The 17,692-nt window shown below is 32.9% G+C and overlaps 1 protein-coding gene across 9 annotated transcripts in view; it reads left to right on the plus strand.

Annotated features, from left to right (window-relative positions):
• Nucleotides 1-17,692, plus strand: part of LOC143253915 (uncharacterized) — a 115,944-nt gene that overhangs the window by 21,105 nt on the left and 77,147 nt on the right. For all 9 annotated transcript variants that reach the window (XM_076508492.1, XM_076508499.1, XM_076508497.1 and 6 more), the window contains one exon: nt 17,344-17,530. In XM_076508492.1, the coding sequence (XP_076364607.1) occupies nt 17,344-17,530 (187 nt within the window). The remainder of the gene's footprint in view (nt 1-17,343; nt 17,531-17,692) is intronic.

The raw sequence follows: 17,692 nt of genomic DNA on the forward strand, positions 1-17,692 counted from the left end.
TTTTTTTATTAATTTAAAGATTAAGCTGTTTATGATTAGGAGATTTGTATAAAAAAATTTTCCCGAGTAAATTGGTTTTGGTTATTTTATTGTAAGGTTTTAATAAATTAGTTTCATTGTGATACAGACGTAGTTAATTGTACTTGGTCTTGATTTAATATGCAAATATACGCACTCATAAAAACCTTTGGCTGAATGTTTGAAGAAATTTTTATAAGGTCTTTATTTATTGTTTAATATATTCCTTATGTGTTTTTAATTGAAGTTAATTGTTTAAATGATATTATTCATTTACAGTGCAATTTGTTTTTGTTAATTTGAAAATGATCTAATAAGATTGAAACATTCTCTGTTTTATTAGTAAGTGTTAATACCCATACCAGTAGTCCTGATGTACAATGCAAGATATTATGCCGTGCTGCGTGAAGATAAAAACTGTAGAGGATTAATATATATGTAAAAACGGCTCGACCTTCTTCGGTCATCGTTGTTCGCTCCTCTACGTAAAATATTTTCTCAACCCAAACGAGCCGTTTTATATACATATATTTCACTACAAATGGGTTTTCTCGACATAACTCGAGTTTCATTACGAACATAATCTATTTGGCAGGATAATACTCAGTTTGACCTTCTTCAAAATGCGCGCGTACACTTTTTTTCAAAAGACGGATATAAATATACTTCAATGACTTTTGTATAATAACATTAAATTTTACCAAAGTTTTTAAAAAGATCTAACATGAGGTCGTAGAATAAGTTCATTTACTGATTTGTATTAAGTATATCAAAGTTTCTAACTAAAGCGAAAACGCGAGTTACAGTGTTAATTTATCACTATCGAATATAGGCAAGATCTGATAAAGGTTAAACTAATGTTAGGCCTAAGACAAGTAGTCAATTTTAGATTTGGGTGTCTGCAAGTAGAATTATTTTATATTATTCTAGAAATCCTGTATTTAAAGTAAGTGTTATTACAATCAAGATACATATTTGACCGCGAATGTTTTGCGAGTCTCTGATAGTTCCGTACATATATACTCTTCAAAAAAAGAAACGCAAAAGGGATATTTTTGTTATTTTAAAGAGAAATATATGTAATAACGTTACAAGCTCAGAGTATGTGATGTTACACTTGTTAAGACACTGATTGTCAGACCAAAATGACAATAAAAGTTGTGCACTTTGAAAACGGAGGAAAACATCGAATTTTTCGCCAAAACGCATGCGTGTCCAATAAACTTGTTTGAGACATCTGCATGTTCTGCAAGTGCAACATGTGCAAAATCCCTATAAAAGTGACGGGTTCTCGGTTTCTATAGCTCAGTGTTAAGCCACCGACACGCAATACAGTTACGCCAAGACTGACTGAAGCACAACGCAACAACGCCATTGGTCGAATGGAAGCAGGCGAATCTCGATCAGATGTTGCCAGAGCTGTGAATGTCCACCCAAGCACCATCACAAGGCTATGGAATCGTCACCAACAACATGGATCAACTCGTGACCGTCCACGATCTGGCAGACCTCGTGTGACCACGTCCGCACAAGATCGCAACATCCAGTTACGTCACCTTCGGGATAGGCCACCACTGCGACGTCTACTGCCTCAACCATACCAGGGCTGCGTAGGATTTCCGATCAGACTGTACGCAACCGTCTACGAGATTCATAGGCCCCATGTGCAACCCATCATGGTGAACGTCAACGACGTTTTTCAACATGACAACGCCCGTTCTCACACAGCCCGACTCACCACTGTCTTCTTGAGACACCACAACATCAACGTTTTTCCATAGCCCTCCAGATCACCAGATTTAAACCCCATCGAACATCTTTGGGACGAGTTGGACCGACGTCTGCGACGGCGACAACCTCAACCGCAGACTCTACCTCAGCTTGCAGCAGCTTTGCAGGCTGAGTGGACAGCCATTCCGCAGGATGTGATTCGTCATCTCATCGCTTCCATGGGCAGGAGATGCCAAGCAGTTATTAATGGTCACGGGGGGGGGGCATACTCGTTATTGACGTTGAGTGATGTTAAACTTCAACTAGTGAGCGTGGACTTCGCCTTTGCAGACTTTGGATGCTCAGCAGTGAATGTGCAAAGTTTCACACATGTCATACAGAACTACCCGGAATAAACTTGTTAACAATTTGTCTCATATTTTGCCTTTTGCGTTTCTTTTTTTAAAGAGTATATATTTTCAATATCAGATTTTTAGAAAAATGTTTCTCGAACTATATACCTGTTTCACCCAGACAAAACAGGTGGTAATTTAGCGTATATCGTTATCAGAGGATATAATTTCAATCAAAATAACTTGTCTACATTAAAACTACTTAATTAATCTCGAATTTGAATTAATATATCTTATATTAACTAAATTATTTTTAAATCTTACGATTATATTTTAAGACGAGCTGTTTAATGAATTCCTTTTGTTAGACGTTTTTCTTTCCTCTGCAAATGGCCCCTATTAATTATACAGTATTATAACGTTTCCTCTTTTTACAAAGCTGAAAATCCGCTAGTTCGGTGCGATGCTCGAACATTATCGTAACAGAAGACACTAACATAAGTAGGCTTGACATTTTATAAGTTTAGCTGTTTCAACGTAAGATAATATAGTTTTAACAGTTTCTCGGGGTGTTAAACCATAAGTTTTTAGTTGCTTGTTTTAAATTTCGGATAAAGCTACACGAGGGCTATCTGCGCTAGCCGTTCCTAATTTCTAGTGTAAGGCTAGAGAGAAGGCAGCTTGTCCTCACCACCCACCGCTAACTCTTTGGCTGCTTTTTTACCAATTAGTGGGATTGACCGTCACATTACAACGCCTCGCGGTTGAAAGGGCGAGCATGTTTATGATGGGGATTCGGATTACGACTTGAGCACTCTGACCACCTCACTGTGCTGGGCCTTTAGCCAGTCTCGTGCCATCATATAAAAAAAAGGACAAAAATCAGAAAATAACTTTTTTTTTCAAAAGCAACAAATTTTAGCGTAGAATTGGTACGAAATATTCACTTGTTATATTTTTAGTTTTTTCTCGGTCCCTCAATAGTTACTTGGTAGTTTTGTTTGGACGTACTAAGTTTTTCCTGTAATAACTCTGACTTTATTATTCACTAATCACAGTATTCTTCAGGTGTCAATTACATAAGAGGATTTGGGTGAATAAAATGCTTTCTTATATATTGTAATTACTAAAAATTCCATCTATCAAAGCCAAAATCTTTTTATACGTCCTGGCGATATAAATGTTAAAACAGTATGAAAGTGTTTTTTTTTTAACTTTCTCGATTTTTAAATTTTATTACATACCTAATTATTACCATTAGAATAGAGTTTGTGGAAAGAAAAAATAGTGTTAAACATTAAATAAATAAATATATATGTTCATATTTCGATTCTACGTGTTTTAATGAATATTATGCTTTCTTCCAGTGACATTTTCTGTGCAACCTGTTTTATTGTAAAAAATACGTGACGTAATAACTGTATACGCTTCAGAGCTACCTTAGATGAAAAGCAAACATATGTCAGTCTTAGCAGCTAATTCTCATAACTTATACACGAAAGACACACGACGACAAAGATTACAAACAAATGTGAAAGTTTACATTTCAATGATGTTGTCGATAGTTTTGTATTTAAGTTATTTATCTTAAAACATTTTCTAGGTGTTTTTCTATTTAAAAAAAACTGTTTTTTGTTTTCCCGTGAGATTTATAGTAAAATTTGAAATACGGCTCAGTGAAACAGTTTTTGTTTATTTATTATCTTTAAGGTATTTTATAGTTTTCGTTTTATTTAAATTGCGAGATTCTGAGAAATAAATGTTCTTGTAAACATGCTGTTTTTTTTAATTTGTGAATTATCTTCGGTAAATTGTGTGAAGTTTTCTTACGCACTTCACAACCGCTGTTTCTATATATTTGTTGATTTTATTTGGGTTGGACACTCTTTTCAGGTTACACATTACGTGCTTTATTTACGTCGACTGTTTTGTTTTGTTTTTTTGGAGCTCGCACAAGCTTGACAAAATTGCGTCAGTAGTGTAAAAACTCAAAATGGATCGGGAGAGGGGATAATATGAGAACTACTATCAAACGCGAAATGTCCGCATTTCCATTTTTTCCTGCAACAATAGTGTTCCGATACTGTTAGAAATAGGAAACTACTACAAACGCAGTTAAAAAATCTGGAATTGTTAACCCTCGCGCTAGTGAAATATGAAGTGATTATTGTTCCGGAAGACGTGAGTAGAAAAAAAATCTACAAAATGTAATCAAAGATAAAACAACACTCGTGTATCGTGTGTGTGTAACGTTTCGGGCAAGTGCCCTTCTTCTGCTGGTGAATACTTGGTTACAAAGAAATTTCTTTGACGGGTACATTTTAAAATTGTAGTAAACACCCCTTTCCTTTGAGATAAACCTTCAGAGTGTCGAATTGTTATAATATTGAATAGAACAATACAATAACGTATAACTTTGTGTATAAACGACAGCCCTTTATTTGGGGCAGATGCTGTTAAATTTGACTTCTGGTATGGAAGATATTTTGAACCATTCAAACGCACTGCTTTTTTATTTCTTAAACGAATATCGACACGGTTACTCTAACCAAAAAAACTTTGATCCATTGAAAATAAAGTTTAAATAGAGCTCGTTAAATGTGGATTTGATCTAAAAAATTAAACTGAAAGTTTCACGTATAAAATGATTTTAGATTTCTCTGTAATTGTACCACATATTCCAGCTATATAACTTGATTTGTTGTGTTTTTTTCACTAGTAATATTAATTTATTAAGATATGATTCAATTGTGATAAACTTTTAATTTGAAGTCTCGCTTTGTTTCAAGGTCGTAATATATCACGTCGTTGTTGTAAGCTCTTTGTTTTATATGGGACAACATTGAATGTTGAATTTCGTATCTTTTCTGGTTAAGTCTTTGGGTCATTGATCTCGACCTTGGAGGCTCAGATTTTCTTATGCCTTTTTTTAGGGTTTTGGATGTTTACTGCCAAATTTGATATTAATAATATGATATTAGGGCACATATATCCACCGGTCCTTCTTCCAAATATTCGACGAATAGTTTACTATAGTAATTAGTGCTAATTTGTCACTTCTGTTTATTTGGTCGTTATGCTCTTTGCAGATAATTCCTTTGAGAAACTCGCTTTTTCGCGTGGTCAGTGTAATTGAAGGTGAATCGAAAAAATACGTTTTCTATAAGTATCAAGAATTATATTTAACTTAAGTTTTACACAGAAACAGGGACGTAAGCAGTGGGGAGGTTTGGAGAAAAACACCTTTTCCGACGAGTCTTCCATTCAGACGAATAAATAGAATAGAGAGCATATCTTGTTTTTTTTCTTGAGCGTGATGTGTTTATCTTGTACACGCGTTTATTTTAAAAATACCTGTTTAACTTGCACAGTTTCCAAGTAATATATTTAAAGAATGTTATAATACGGCTTCCCCATCGAAATTATCAAAAGATCAAACTCATAATATTTAAGCAAGGGGAAACAACTTTGTAGGCATATTCTGCCCGTGGGCGCCTCTGCAGCCCCGAAACTCTTTAAAATGTAAGTACACTCAACGTTTCATTCGTTTAGTGTTAGTTCGTTTAACAATGTTTATAAATTAATGCTGTCCCATTGCTATTAAAAACATGTACAAAATCAAATACAACTCTTGTAAACGCTTATCGAGAAACGAGCATCATGGTTGAAGAACGTTTTAAAGGACCGTTGAATACTATATACATATTGTCAATTTAAAATAGTGTTGAAATCAGCAAAGAGAACCACAATAAAAATAGTTGAATCGTTTCTCAAAAGTTATCAAAGTCAACCCTAAATAAAGATCCAGGACTCCCTCCCCATCTATATTGGAATTTTATCCATCTTATTTTACTAGGAAGAAGCTAATTAAACGCCACCTAGAAACGTGTCCTCGCCGTCACGAGCCTGTAACATTCTTTGGAAGTCAGTAACCTTTCTGAAAGCAACTCTTACCTGATGAAGACTCCATACTGTGGGTCGAAACGTTGTAATTATTAAGACGAGAACTTTCTTGCCTGCTCTAAAAGTTACTGTCGTTGTTCACGAATGTTCCATACCCCCATGTTTGCAACTTTTTGGAGTGGTCGGATTGAAGCCAGTACTGTGTGACGTATGAGATTTATACTGAAAAACTGGAGTCCAACACGTGCATGTTATATTTTTCATGCCTTAGATACGGTTAAGATTTAGAGATAGTTTCAGTTGTACTATTTTAGTAAAGAAGTAAAACATATTTGTTGGTAATTAGGAGCAGGGTTGTGTACATAATGATGTCTTGATATATGTAAGTTTCAGAAAGTTTTTGTTGTTCACAAAAAGTTAAAAACAAAGTAAAAAAGAATTAGAATAAAGAATTTTGTTTTAGAATACAACTGCTTATGTAAAGCATGCTACCTACACAGAACTGAAAACCAACCGCCTAATGAGTGTAGTTGATGTACAAGTGAAGCTCAGCCATCATGATTGCGGTATTTTATCATTCGTTGTAGATGTCCATCAGTTACCTGAACAACGGTAACCTGATTTTATGTTAACAACAGTTAGTGATATAATACACCATTATCTTTTGGTATACATGGTCTGGTAGTATTTATTAGTTGTGAAATTGGAATGTACTATTAGAGACCATTGAAAATTGCGAATTAAATGTTACAGTGAATGCGCTGTCTGGTATGCTTTTACACGTACATATTCTTTACTGAAGTAAGAATTGTGTTCATTATGCTCTGGAGCCACGGCTGTAACGGGTGCAGTTTTCAGGTCTATTTGTAACAATGATATATGTTGTTGATATGTCCTAATAAACACAGAGTTAGAAGTATAAATAACTAAAATTTTTTGAAATTTTGTGATTATTGAATTATTTTAATTGTTATGAACAATTCGTTTTTGTTTGATTTTTAATTACGTAATTAGGCCTAATGAGTTCGATATCGTTTGAGAAGTGGAAAATAAATCGGTTACGTGGACTGTTCGTCATTGTTTTCACTGGGCTAACTATATAGACAACTTTTGAAGAGTGAATTTACCAGTGTTTTGATTTTAACATCAACTGCTTTCTATTATTCTATGTCTTTTTTTATTGTTTTCTATATGTTTTTTTGTTATATTATTTCGGTATTTGCCTTAAATATATGGATATATCTACTGGTATGGTTATAAAATACTCCTCACACAACAGACACGAGCTAAGTGGACATAAATAAAAAGTTTGTATGATTTGTTCCCATAGTAACAAGCCGAGGGCTTGCTTACGTAAGTAGTATAATTATTTCATAGCGGTGTGTTTGTGGCTGTACAGACGAAAGCTTGTCTTGGATAACGTAGTTGAGTTGCTACTGTCTTTATAAATTAGCAATATGGTAATAACTTGATACCAAAATAAAAAGGGATTTAAAATTGCTGTAGCCGATCGAAACTGTTCATGGAAACAAACAATATATAAACTGAACAGATAAACTCATGTACTCTATGTTCAGTATTTCATTTGTCGACGAAACTTTGTTGCTAATGCACTTTCTTTGCACCGTTGGTGTTGCAATGAACTACGAAATATCGCCGACCCTAAAATGAATGATTTTTTCAAAGCATTTAAAAGCAATTACTAAAGCGACAAGGATCACCTACCAGATATATCATTTTGTGTGGTTTACCATTGGAAGAACGAAGGTGAGACGAAGGCTGTTTAGACCTTGATCATATTAGTTGAGCCTAGTTCAGCGGATTTCCGGTTCTTTTCACATTAACTAACGTGGAACGAGTACTGGTATTGTAATCTAAAATGTGATACTGGTGGTTTCGTTCCTGCCAAATCGTCATATGCCAACCATCTAACGTATTGAACGTCACTATTGTAAACGTATGAAATGATGAACACACACATGCGCTTGGAATTTATACAATAAAACGTTTCCTGGTTTTCGTATTCTGTATTTTCGGTTGACGTTGTTATAAATGATTATTCCGGTATTTAAACTTAGGCGTGTATTCTTGATGACGAGAAACCCACTTGAAATAATGTATCCAAGATACATTAGGCTCTTATTATTTTGAATACCAGAATTATTATGGATTAATGATTTTTATGCATAATTTTGTTTATTACAAGGTAACTTCTGATTACGTATCTTTTTTTTTTTTTTTTTTACATGTAAAGAATCGCACAATTATCTGAAGGTCGTAGGAACAACTTGTATAGGCCCTTGTTTTTTAACACTTGCATATCTTTAAACTTTTCTTGTTGGTTTTCTAAACTTTATTTTATAATACTTTTAATTCAACATTCATCGTTAATTAAGACAGATGTTTATATCAGCTTTCCACTTATATTAGGCATGACCATGTAGTTAAGTCACTCGAGTCGTAATCCGAGGGTCGCGAGTTCGAATCCCCGTCGCATTAAACATGCTCGCCCTTTCAGTCGTAAGTGCGTTATAATGTAACGGTCAATCCCACAATTCATCGGTGAAAGAGTAGCTCAAGTGTTGGCAGTGGGTGGTAATGACTAGCTGCTTTCCCTCTAGTCTTGCACTGCTAAACTATGGACAGCTAGGGCAGATAACTCTCGTGTAGCTTTGCGCGAAATTCAGTACAAAAACAAACCCCTCACTCGGATTATTGGTAAGTTCCGCGATATATGGTGTAGGAAAACAGTTCATTATGTTTGTTTCTAGGTTACTAAACAATGTTATCTCGTGAAGACTTCGCTTTAGGTCGTCATGTTAGCCGTTTTTAAGAGATCATTTGACGCCAGATGTAGAAATTTTTGAGGAACGTTTAAGCTGACACTTGTAACTTTTAAAATTCAGATTTTGAGGTGAATTTTGTACTTCAAAACCATTTTTATTGGTTCATTCAAATGAGTTGTAATGTTTAAAATAACACGCCTGCCTTTAACATTTGAACAATTTTGAAGAGGTAAAATTACCTTAGAACATTTAAATTAAAAAAAAAGAAAGAAAAATCATTTTCCAAGGTCTCGGATTGGATATTTCTTTTACCGGTTCTCTTTCACTAAAATGTTGTTAATCCTCTGTTAAGAATATACAAGTTTTTGTATTGGATCACCATTTGGTATTTATTGGTTGTGCGGTTTAATTTTCATTTCAGTTTTTGGGTTTAAGATTTCTTTTTTTTTCCCCGACTGGAAGATAGCTTTTGTTATTTAAGATGATATAAAATGCATCTACTAGTTTCTGCTCTTCTGTTTCTAAGGTATTTTAATACTTTAGCAAAATGAAATATTTATGTTTTCAAGAGGGTTCAATGGTTCCTATTACATCAATTAGTGACGTGAAAGTTTTCTTGTATTAGTAACTTCTGTTGTTGCGCAAATCTTTCATTCATTACGTACCCTCGTTGAGAAACGGCCATTATTTATGTTGGTCATGTAATTAAGGGCTAACGAGATTCAGAAAAGGCCGTTCAAACACATACAGTTTCGTTAGCTTGTTTTGCGAGACTTGAAAATAAGGTCCGTTCCGAGTGTGAATTTTTACGATCTTGTCCGACATCTTTACGACGCAGACTCTGCTTTTTTCTTGTTTCTATCCAACACACGTGCAGTACACACTGTGCTGCCCGCGTCCGTTCTTTGCATTCCTTGGTTGAAGTTGCCCTTGGTAAGGGCATGCATCCGATCCAAAATTTGGAGTTTTAGTGATGAAATACTGTATATTTTATTATCTGTCGATGGACACTTAAAGTTAACATCTAATATTGATTTGTGCAATAGTTTCATAAATAAATTCCAAACTGTCTGTCCAGAAGCTGTATTGACTATATAATATATTAATTTATCCTGTGTGAGCTTTAGTATTGAATGTTGTTTAGTACTGTTGTACTATGTTGTATGAAGGAACTAATTTGTATTGGGATAAAAGAGTTGATGGATGACCAAATGAACAGGCTGTCCGAGTGACTTCCCAGGTGGAGTAACTTCCCAGGTTCATTAGGTTAATACTTTGATTCTTTTTACAAGAATTACATTGCACGAGAACTATGTAATAAATGTCGGTAAAAAAAAAAAGGTACACCATGTATTTTGAAAATACAGTTCACCATTCTTTATACAGAGTTCAGTGATCATAAAAACTATTGCCATTTACCTTGAATCTGCAGATGGCAAGCTATGATGCAGCAGGCTTCCAACAGTCATTGGGTGCATTGCAGTCCTTACAGTCACCAGAACTAATTTCCATGTGCCTGAGAATGACTTGGCATTTTCGTGAAAGCAACCACTCTTGTTTCTAGGTGATGGGTAGTGATGCCACATGCTTTTAACAGTCACCAGATGTTGTTTCTGGATAATGGGTAGTGATGACCAATGTTTAATGCAGTCATAATTAGAGTATTTAGTTATAAATCTGTCATTATTGTGACTCAGTAGCTCATTGGTAAGTCTGCAGGCTTACAACAATAAAAATGAGATTTTGACATACCTGTGATGGGCAAAGTACAGATAGCCCATTGTTCAGATTAGATGTTTGTGATGCAAAAATACAAAGTCTGTAGTTTTGTTCAAATTAGGAACTTGTATTGCTAATATTATCAAGCTACAATGTAAGATAAACTCCTTTAATTTCTGTTTGCTGAGATATAGCTTATGTACTGAATCAAAACTAGTGGCCCTACTCACCTCTCACTTTTTGGAAACTGCCCTTTATGTTTTCATACTTGTATATGACATGTGAATAACCAATTGAAAGCTCATAATGTCCCCTTGTGGATTTCGTAGCCATTTTAAAGCAACTTTGAAACTAAGATTTCGAGCAGGTATGTTGTGTATTTAGTCTGCTTGAAATTGCATATTTTTTAGAAAAAATAGTTTAGTTACTAAGCTTGATAAATTATAATTTAATTCTGTGGTATTGATACAAGTATCTAATACTTTTGCCTATTTCAAGTGTATATATGAAACCTTATTTAAAAAAAACAAAATTGTTTTGCATCCTCCATGTGTGAAATTTTAAGTCTTAGCAAATTACAGCAAGCAGCAGATGAGTACAGAGGTCGTCTTAACTAGACGATATAATTTTTTGCTATACCTATTTATTTAGTGTTCTATATTTTAAAAAATACAAGTGTAAGAATGTATTAGTAAATAGTAATAATCTGTATACGTATATAATGTATAATAACCGAGATCTGACTGTTTTACAAAATACTGGTCCACTAAAACACAGCCAAAACTGGTCACTTTGTAAAGGTCAGTTTTATATTATTCTATGTGGTACCATGAGTGCATTTATTCTCCTCACATTGAAACTTCTGTAATGTTGGCCAGTGAATGTAATGAATGTATATCAGTGAAATTAAATAAATACATTTAAATGCAGTCAAATAAGTAAAGAAAATTGTTAGGAAGTACTGCATTAGAACCAGTAAATCTCGACCTCTGATTAACTGTATCATAACCATAATTTTTTTAAAAAGCCAAAACAAAATGCATTAAATAAAACATGCATTTAAAAAAACAAAATTAATGTTTATTGTTTTGTTTTGGCTTTTAAAAAATTGTTATAAATATACATTGTTAAGGTATACTGTTATGAGATTGACTAAACATTTGTGTTTTTGTGACATAATTTGTAGTAATTCTAGAATGAACAAAGTATAAGTTGTATTTATTTGTTTTTGTTCATGGAAGTTACAAGGTCAGTTAAATTGACAGATGCTGTATAGTTATGGTAAAGAACATATAAAGTTGCACTGAAAATAAACATTTGAAATATATTTAACAGGTTTCAAAGATTACACAAATGTTTGAGATTTTCGGGATAGAAAATAGTTTTTTATAATGACATGAAAATCACTTTGTACTCAAGCTAATAACAAAACAAACTTAATATTTTCACAGAACATATTTTTTAATAAAATACGTCATTAAAAACTATAATTTTTTGTGTACAAAATACATAATCATTATTAAGTCTATGAATGTCTATGAAGATGCACATAGAGCAGTAAAAGTTATAGTACAAATACTTGTGTGCAAATGTGCATATAAGCTTGTCTACTGAGCCTGTCATGAAAGAATTAAAAGCTGTTAGCTTCTACCACACACTACAGTGCTGTTGTGATACTGTTAAATTGCAGAATTTCTGTTTTACTATTTCTAATGTTGTATCATTTGTCATTTCAAGATCCCAGTATGTGGTTTGAATCTTTGAGTACCCTCGTCAGACATAAAATTGATTGCGAAATATATTAGTTTCAATTTTAGGAACACTTTTCACTCTTGTTTTCTCTTGATCATTCCAGTAACATAAAGGATTGATTTGTCAGGTTTCAGGTTATTTCCACTGAAATTGTTTGCTCACTGTTTTATGTTTAACTCTGTGAAACTGTGTAGGTGTTTAATAGCCTGTTGCAACAAGTGTTACTACTAAATATATTAATGTACTTGAGTTAAATGTTTTTAGATGTTTGTAGTAGTTTTGCAATTTAAAAAATTGTTTGATGTTGGGTTATGTTGGAATTATCTTCAAAATGAGATACTTTGAGCCTTGAAATTGAAGGTGTCTAAAGTATACAAACTAATAGGAGGTTTGTTATTGATATTATAATACTAGGCTAATCCAACTTTGGATCAGTAGCCATTAAGACTTTTTCTAAAACACGAGACACTCTGGACTATCTGCTGCTGCCACCAAGGGGAATGGAACCCCTGATTTTAGCATTGTAAACCTGTATACTTATTACTCTTCCAGCATGGGGGATGCCATTAAAACTCTGATGTTTAGGCTATTCAAACTTTGGTTGGCTGACTGTTTATACTCTGAGACCTGAAAGTGTAATTACTTAGTTTGTAACATCATTGATCATGTAAATATGCTGTGCAGATTGCTAATCCTGTAGACACATTTAGTAAGATTGTTATTCTCAGAAAGGTTTATAGCCATGCCATCTGTACAGAGCAGCATTGTACCAGTTGGTATGTGTGTGTCTGTGCATAAAACACTTCACAAAATGATTTAACAATTTTGTGGAAAAAATAATACTGGTTGTTAACATTGTTTGACTCGTGTTTACTAATGTATTGTAATGAATAATGCATTACTATGTATTTACTCTTACAAATTTGCACATGTTAAACTGCTGTTATAAAAAGGGCTGTGGGTAAATAAATTTGTTGATTACTTTTACTGGTATATCCATGTACTTGCTCCTGTTTTACACGAGTTAGTTTTTGTATCTAATAGTAAAGACTATTAACTTAATAAAATTTGATAACCAACAAAGTCTGTAAACATAATTTAATATGGTGGTTTCTCTGTCTGGGAGTAGTCTGTTCTCTTGGAACGTAGGATTTGTGATCACATTATGTTACTGATGGAAAATCTTTGTATCTGTAGACCTACCCATTTTTATCTTTGTTCTTGGAACTCAAAGCTACTGTATCTTTTGATTTGGGTAATTGATTGTTTTATTGATTTTAAGTTGCTGCTAGTGGATAAAACAAAGCACACAATATTCTTCATGGTGACCAGAAACCCACTTGTTAACCTGAAGGTGACCTAAGAAGGTCAAACATTGTTCTATATTTTAATAAAAGTTTTAATACCCATACCAGCTGTCTCGAGATACATTTATACAAACAATATTTTCTAAAGTTCAAAACCATTTTGTTTTTTTATTTGTGAGGTTGTCAATATTTATTCTTGTTTATTACTTTAATAACATCGTGATGTGAAACAATAACTTGGTATTTGTTTCATCACTAGCCTTTAAATAGATTGACTGTTGTCTTCTGTTATGATAATTAAGTCTGTCATTGAGCTGGTTGACAAAGTGATGTAATCCAATTTTTGTACATCTTTGTGAATTTAATCTTAACTGATGTTTCAGTCTCTTCTAACAGTCGATCTTGAAGTTAGAAAACGTGTGTTGGTGCCTATAGCACTTCATTAAGTATTGTTCAGTATTTTCAAGACTTTACTCATGTTGTTCCCAAAAGTTCACAAAGTGAAAGTATGTATTGTGACATGATAAGAGTGCTGTAACCTTTACAAATTAATAAGGAGTAAAGAATATCTGAAGGAATAAGTGTCAAGAACTTTGATACATGGTTTATGTGTAACAAGTTTTCCTTTGATAGTTGAGGAACATTCTATCCAGCAACATATACTGACACATTTTCCAGAAAAGAAGACCATTTCTGTGTATCAGTATGATCAGAAACAATCCATGTGGTGACTTATTGTTTTCTAAATGTCTAACTATCTTGGAATGAAATGTCCAACAACTTAAGCCTCATCTGCAGACGTGACATAGTTTCCATTGGTTAAACCAGAATTCTTCTAAGAAGAATTCTTCTAAGACTATTTCTTGTTAACTGAGTTTAAGTGTATATTAATTGATAGTTGATCCAGCATTCACAGTTTTGATTACAGGAAATACAACTACAATCCTAGATAATCATAAATTAATTTATTAACAAATAAATGCTAAAACAACTGAAGTTTATTTGTAACATTGTGCTAACTAATGTAGAAATGATAAACTTTTAATTTTAGAAATTAAAAGGAATGTATACACTTCAATTAATAAATCAACTTCAAGTTGCTAGGTACTTAGGAAATAATACAGTCACAGCTGTTTATCCATGTCAATGTAGTAGTATTGTTCTATCTTCGAGCACCTAAATGCTTCTAATTGAAATAGTCGATTGAATCACAACTGTTTACCGATGTCAGTGTACAATTATTCCAGTTTTGAGCCTCAAGATACTTCTATTTGAGATAATTAATCTAGTCAAAACTGTTTACCGATGTGAATGTAGTACTGTTATTCCATGTTTAAGAGCCAGCTTTGTAAGAATTTTGTTGGAGTTTTCCAGGAAATGACTTGTATATGGCAGGTGTGAGTTGGGTTGTAGGTGACTTGTTTAATTTTTCTTGTTTAATTGAGAATTGATCAATTGAAAATAGATTTAGGGATATTTTTATAATTTAAACAAATGACAGTGAATTTTAAAACACATGACCTTCTGGTCATTACTCTAAAACTGAGAAAGTCTAATGACCCTTCAACTTTCTTTAACCCATTGTTTAGTCCATTTACTATCTTGAACCAAAGTTTCTTTTTTTTTCTTCTAAATTTCAAGACAAAAATGAATCTGAAGCACTAAGTATTTGTAGCAAGAATTGAACCTTCATATTTACTGTGATGTTTCTAATTTGTATTATTCATTGCTCTCTTTTTTACTATTTCATAAAGTTCTGTTATATGTTTCTAATGAATCCTTTGTTAAAATAAGTAACTGAATTAGTTGTTTTTAAATTAACGTTGCACTGTGTGAAAGAAAAATTGTGTTTAATAAATATGAAATAATTGGTAAATTATAGTTACACAGTATGGACTGCTTTCAATCGGTCAGTTATTTTAATCTTTTACTCTCTGAAATGGAATAGAAAGTGAATATTGTTGCACTGTTATTGTTTTGGGTTTTGAGTATCATATCTGCAACTACATTTTTTCTACAAATTCATAAACACACACACACACACACACACACACACACACACACACACACACACACACACACACACACACCAACTGTTTCAGTGAACATTGTCAGTTTATTTGTGTGGATGTGGATATTTATATAAACCCAGTAATTTTTTGTTCTTTTCATTGTCTGATTGACAGTTTGTCACATTTTAGCTGCTTGTATCAATGTTAACAATTATTTGAGATAGTTACCATCAAGACCTCTCTGAAAATTCTGGCTTAATTTCTTTGTTGATACACTGTTTTGTTAGTATTGATTTATTTAGCTTGTGATAAAATACACTTGGATATCTTTTTGCCTTTGCAGGAGTATAACTGAAGGGAGAATGAACATTTTAGCTTCATGGGATTTTGTGTTTTCTTTGGATTCATAGAACCACAATTTTTATAAAGTTGTTTCATTAGCATTGGTAGAGAACAAGAGAAACGTTATTTTAAAAATGGACAATGTTGTTCAGAAGTAATATTTAGGGTGTATGTTCTCTTGCAACACCTGGATTGAATTTCTTAGTTTCATTTCCCAACATTGATTCATTTAGTTTTCTTTTTAGTCCATCAGTAAACCATCAGACTGTTTTAGTGAGTGTTGTTGAAAGTGGATCTATTTCACATTAGCTTGAATACTGTCAAAATTTTTTTCTCTGAATTCCAATTTAGAATTAATTTTTACATTTTTGTCTGTTTCATCATCTTCTAATAATTAAAATAAGGAATTTTTGCTATGTAGGCTCGATGTATTTGTTGCATAAAGCAACAAGGCTCAACAGTTTTCTTTTATAATTTTCAAAACTGTGGAAAATGTGCTAACATTTGTGCCACATGACAAAAAAGTGTATTTTTCTACCCTTACTTTCTATAAAAAAAACACAATAACATTATTTATTAATAGAATTAATTATGTATTTAAAAAAAGTAGGTTGTAGAAGTAAAGCACCACTTTGCCACAGGTCAGTAGCTGTTTTGTCACATGTTATTGGTGACTATGTTGGACACCATGGGTTTTTAAATGGTGAAGTTTTTATTACATATTATTCAAAAATTTTTAGTGCAATATAACATTAGTAATTTTCAAAATTTCTATCCAGTGTTATCATTAACAACATATTTAATTATCATAAATCAAATTTGAGTTCAGCAAAATGTTAACTCTTTCCCAACAATTCATGGGTCGAATGTTATTTCATCACATCTGCTGACTGGATTTAAAATTGTATTGAATTGTTATTTTATAAATCCATGTTAATTTTGATTCAGGTTTGGAGAGACAGCTCACTTGTATGTCATGTTACTGTGTCTCAATTTTTACTTTATGGGAACCATTTATTCAAGTTTGGAGAGACACCCAACTGGCTTGTATTTTATGTTCTGGTCAAATCTACACATTTTTACTTTATGGGAACATTTTTTTTTCCATGTAAGAATACACACAGCTTTAATTTTGTTCAAAATTATATTTTTCACAATTTTTCCATGTTTTAAGAAAACTTTTATTAATAAAATTATTTTTGACAGCTATTAATGAAGTAATTGGGAGGGGAGATTTAAATATATTTTGAGAAGAAATAGGCTGAAAAATTAGGCAGTTCAGTGTTTCTCATCATAATTATAGGTATCTATTTGTTTTGCTTTACAGATGGTTTTTTGGTTTTTTGGCTAGGTAGAGCCAAGTGTATGTTTTTTAAAGTAATGTAATAGTTATGTTTTAATGTATTTCCTTTGGCTTATAAGTTTCTTATTGATATTTCAGACCCCCCCACGAAGGGAGTTCATCTTATAAACGACAGTCAAGACCCGTAAGTCCTTCAGTGGCTTTTATGCCTACTTACACTCTTTCACAAGATCCCACGTGCAGCTCCTATCCCCAGACAGCAGCTCCTCACACCCCAGTCTCTCTGTATGCTCCAGCCCAGCTCTACAGGGAAACTTCTTATAATGTGAGTAAAATTCCAAGAGGATGATATGAAGTTTTAGGCATAGTTTGCTTCATAAAACAAGAAGTCAACTAAAATAAACTTCTAAACTTACAATATATCACTGAAGTTATCTGATAGACACCTGTTTTTTGTCAGAAAGTTTTTATATTTACACACATTACA

This window comes from Tachypleus tridentatus, chromosome 6 (assembly GCF_004210375.1).
Source record: "Tachypleus tridentatus isolate NWPU-2018 chromosome 6, ASM421037v1, whole genome shotgun sequence".
Taxonomy (NCBI): domain Eukaryota; kingdom Metazoa; phylum Arthropoda; class Merostomata; order Xiphosura; family Limulidae; genus Tachypleus; species Tachypleus tridentatus.